At 40.5% G+C, this 4,862-nt stretch overlaps 1 protein-coding gene and 1 pseudogene across 1 annotated transcript; both read left to right on the top strand.

The window, feature by feature from the left end:
- Positions 1-607: 607 nt before the first annotated feature.
- On the top strand, positions 608-1,447 carry LOC119360357 (annotated as a pseudogene).
- A 178-nt stretch (positions 1,448-1,625) lies between these two features.
- LOC119360358 (UDP-glucosyltransferase UGT13248-like) lies at positions 1,626-3,689 on the top strand. The gene is made up of 2 exons (XM_037626029.1): positions 1,626-2,072; positions 3,612-3,689. Exons 1-2 carry the CDS (start codon positions 1,626-1,628, stop codon positions 3,687-3,689), a joined length of 525 nt encoding a protein of 174 aa, XP_037481926.1.
- Positions 3,690-4,862: the final 1,173 nt, after the last annotated feature.

A 4,862-nucleotide genomic window follows, 5' to 3' on the forward strand; every position in this document is an offset into this window, starting at 1 on the left:
GAGGGAGGGATCGGCGTGAGCTGCTGGCCTGCGGAGCATTGGGCGTGGAACTGTGGGGACGGAGGATGTGTCACCGTTCGCGTCACCGCCGGAGTCACAGCCGGACGACGTGCTCGTCAACTCATACTCCCTCTGTAAAGAAATATAAGAGCATTTAGATCACTATTGAAGTGATCTAAACACTCTTATATTTCTTTGCAAAGAGAGTACTTGTGTGCTCCAGCCACTCAAACCGTTTGCTTTGCTTATTTAGGGGTGGTTTGGTTTGTCAAACTGGTTTGGGTTTTATAGATACTTCGATAAACCACAACTGATATCCACAACAATTAATCTATACATGTTTTTCGACATAGCAATAGAAAAATTACTGCAAAGATTGTTAATAACTTTCTCCAATCCGATTGAGTTTATATGAAATGCACATATTCAAGATCTACTTTGATAATCACTAAGACTAATAATATATATGCTATATACAAAACCACATAGTTTTTTAAAGAATGTGGATCAAATGGTATGATTTGTGTGTCATACGAATCATACTTGGTTGCTCAAACTGATAGTCAAAATTAGTCTTAGAATATGTGTGTGACTTATGACCCGAACGATGGCAGTGTTTTTAAAAGTTATTTTGAACGTTGACACTACGGAAATTGAGCTGGAGATGGATTACATGATCCTAACATGGAGAGCGAGAAGACTATAGGTCTCACCTTGCTATTATTTTACCTTGGGGATGATCACATGCCATCGAACAAGTCTTATGGTTTCATCATTTTTGTTGATGATGCGGCATGCATGGATTGGCTTCAAAAGCACAGCATCTCCTCTGTTGTGCTTGTATCAAATGGGAGTTACTCAAACTATGACGCAGCTCAGTTGGAGGCGCTTGGCAATGGACTATTCAATTCTACCAAACCTTTCCTCTTGGTTGTTAGATCCGACGAGTTTCTTGGTGACCCCAGCTTGAGGTTCTAGAACATAAGGCCATTTGTATCATGTCATAAACGAAGTTTATTTTCCTCTTCTTATGAAAATCAATTATAAGGTTTTCAAAATTGAGGAAATAACAATAACATTCTAATTTTTATTTCATAAATATATGTGTAGCTATTTTGTTACCCAATGTGGATGGAACTCAACAATGGAGGCAGTTGTTTGCGGTGTACCTCTTGTGGGAATTCCACATGGATTGGACAAACCCACTATCCCAAAGTATGTGGAGAGTGTGTGGGGTATGGGTGTGCGAGTGTGGAATAGTGAAAGTGGACCGCTAAGGAGTGCGGAGGTCGAGAGGTGTTTTTGAGAGATCATAGAAGGGGAGAAGAAGGACGAGTATAAAAGGAATGCTACGAAGTGGATGCAAAAGGCTAAGAAGGCAATGCAAGAAGGATGAACCTCAGACAAGCATATAGTTGAATTCGATGCCAAGTATTCCTCAATTTGAAGTTTCAACAATGCAATCTTTATTTTTAAATAAGCAAGTAGGCAATGATTTCAGGCATATATAAGTTGAGAGGAGATGGCGTTTTTTATATCTAATTAGAGTGTTATCTTCTCATCTTTTTGAAGGATGCTGAAATTTTCGTATATCCACTAGTAGAAAACAGGGCTTTGATCGTGTTATGAACCGGGACAAATGGGTGCATCAGTCCCGATTCAAGCGGCTAGGGCACCGGCTGGAGGCCGTGTGGTCTGAGATGCTACGCGAGATCCTGCTCTCGGAGGATGCCACCTCGGTGTGCATGCTGGTGTACGACTCGCACCTGCCGTCGTGGCAGGTGGCCCGTGCGGCTGGCGTGTACGCCGCGGTGTTTTTCACACAGCCGCGCGCGGTGAACATCGTCTATGGGGAGGTGTGGGCGGGGCGGCTGGCGCTGCCGGTGATGGACGGGCGTGAGCTGCTGGCGCATGGAGCGCTTGGCTTGGAGCTGGGGCCAGAAGACGTGCCGCCTTTCATGGAAGCACCGGAGTCCCTGGCAGTGTTCCTTAGCACGTCGATTGAGCAGTTCGACGGACTAGAGGACGCCGACGATGTGCTCGTCAACTCTTTCAGCGGCATCGAGCCGAAGGTGAGTCGTACACTCATACTTGCGTGCTCCCGCCACTCAAACCGTTTGATCTGCTTAATTAGGGGTGGTTTTGGTCTGTTAAACTGGTTATCTTGATAGATATTTCGATAAAACCACAAGCGAGGTCTAGAATAATTAATGTTTACATATTTTTATACATTTTTGCTAAAGCACATCTAGATGTTCCCTAAGTAATACACATCTAAGTCCTATATCATTGATTTTACACAAAGAATCGTGTAGATATTTTCTATTCTCTTTTGCATTTATATTCCTAGTTTAAATGTACCACTTAGATATGCAATGACAATTGCACATCTAGATGTGCCCTAGACAAATCAATTTTTAGACATCGCGGTAGCAAAAGCACTAAAACTAATAGTATATAGTACAGTAATATGTTATATGACATGCACATATTCAAGATCTACTTTGACAATCACTAAAACTAATACTATATAGTACAATAATATGTTATGTACCACACGATACTGCATAGATGGAAACTTTTTCGGAATGTGAAGAGGAAGAATAATCCTCTGTCAACGTGCACAAAGGAGGGAGTTCCGACAAAATATTGCTGAATTTGCAGCCAAGTATTTATCAAGATAAATTTAGGCCTAATTATCCACAACCACTCGATAGTCATATTGTGATGCATCGCAAATTCCATATGCACGTTGTCAGAGGATTATTCTTCCTCTTTACTTTATGCTTCAATTTCGAGGCATTCATCAAGAGGTTTAGAATGACACTTTAATTTTCTTTTGTTACTAGCCTCTACACAAATCCAATTTTATATCGAGTTACCAATGAATTGACTATACTAATGAGGAGTTAGATATATTTGCGTTTATGCACCTAGGTGTAAGCTTTAGAGAACAAATGATGTAATGATGCTACACTAACTTGGAGCAAGAGTATTCAAAATTTGACAAAATTTCTCTTTTTATCCCATATGTGTGCTTGGGTGACGGTAACTACCAAAATTTAGAAAATCTACCTCAAGTTATCTAATTTTAAAAGTCTATTTCGTATTTTACATCATTTGACACGAGAGCCTCTCCTAACAAAATGGTCCCACAAATTAGGCGCATGCGACAGCTGAGCCTGAAGCTCATAGACTACACATCAGAAATAGTAGGAAATAATTATAGGATTTTTGGTTAAGATTTTCTATACATCCCAATCACTTGAATTAGAAAAATATATTTTTTATTTTCCGAATCTTCTAGACTATATTTAGATTACAGTATTAGAGTTTGCAATCTTATAAGAAAATTGAGTTGTGAAATTAAAAGTAACTCATGTTTCAGGTATTGTTTAGTAAATTTTATTTAACATCTATTGATATCATTTATCCTTGTTGAATATGAAAAATTACAATAAAATATGATAAACATATTTTAAAAGTTATGTTGAAATTATAAGTTCTAAATTTATGTTCTTGAATTCTAGTTCTTTATACTTTGTAAAATACAAATGTAATTTATGTTATTCAATTGTATGCATCTACTTTACTTTAAATGAAAACTACAGTTCGAGGTTTTCCAGACCATGGAAGAATACAACTTGAAGGATTTTAAATATGACAAGAAACAACTATTGAAAAATTGAGTTATAGGCCAACTTTGTCTTTTTACAACCTAATTTGAAGGTAAATTGAGTAGAAATAATAATTGAAAGTTTCCAGTATCTTTTCCTGTAGTTTTTTTCGATGGTGAAAGGATTTTATTCCAAGTTTATAGGGTAACAATCGAGAGGCACAAGTTACTCAATACAAGGTGGACTCCTACCTAACCATACAGCAGTAGTGCTCTCCGTATGGCTATACAAATCCAAACGCTTAATTTTCGATACAAGGTGGACTACTACCCTATTCTGATCACGTTTAATTTTCGAAGGAATAAACTCACTTTCACCCATAAGAAGTTGGATCTCAGCTACCCGATGTCCATAAGCGGAGCGGGAAAGACAATCTCCTTTCATCGCCAAGAGTGCTTGTGAGGAGTCTGCCTGAACTATGATAGGCACATTGCAGTGTTGAATAGCCAATGCCATACCTTGCATTAAGGCATGTATCTCAGCCTCCAGCGGGTCATTGCAGTTGAAAATGCATCTGTAAGCTGCAAATATAACGCTACCATCCTGTCGTCGCAGGACCATACCCGCAGCTGCCAAACCATCTGAGGCGGAGTAAGCGCCATCTACTAACAAAGCCACCGAGCCAGTTGGTGATGTCGGCCATGGTTGTGGAGCAACAGTAGGTCGCTGTGCCACCGGGCCTGCCCCCCTCGTCGACATCTTCCCCTTCATAATTTCCTCAGTGGTAAAATTCCTTGGCAAATGCAGTGAAGACATATAACTTTGTAGGTAATCCGCTGTCACATCGGTGGATGGAACGACCTTGCTGTGTGCCAAGTCTGAGCGGAGAGACCAAATTCTCCAAAGTAGCATTATGGTACAATCCCGCATGTGATCCTAACAGTTTACTAAAATGTTTAGTAGCCAGTAGGCAATCCTTGCGAGTATCTTGAAGTAGTTCCTGATCAGGGAGATCCCATACTTGGCGCATCTTCGTCCACACTGCTCGAGCATGCTCACATGTAACTAGGGCACGGAAGCTCGTTTCTTTCTCTGTACCACAAAGCGGGCAGGTGTCTCGCGTAGATATGTGCCGATACTTCTTGCACCTGTTCGTTCCCAGTGCACCGGACACTACTTTCCAAGCTATAATCCGCATCTTCAGAGGAACCTTGGCCTTCCAAACTCGCCGCTAGATCGGGGGTT

The sequence above is a fragment of the Triticum dicoccoides genome, chromosome 2B, assembly GCF_002162155.2.
Source record: "Triticum dicoccoides isolate Atlit2015 ecotype Zavitan chromosome 2B, WEW_v2.0, whole genome shotgun sequence".
In the NCBI taxonomy this organism is placed as follows: Eukaryota; Viridiplantae; Streptophyta; class Magnoliopsida; order Poales; family Poaceae; genus Triticum; species Triticum dicoccoides.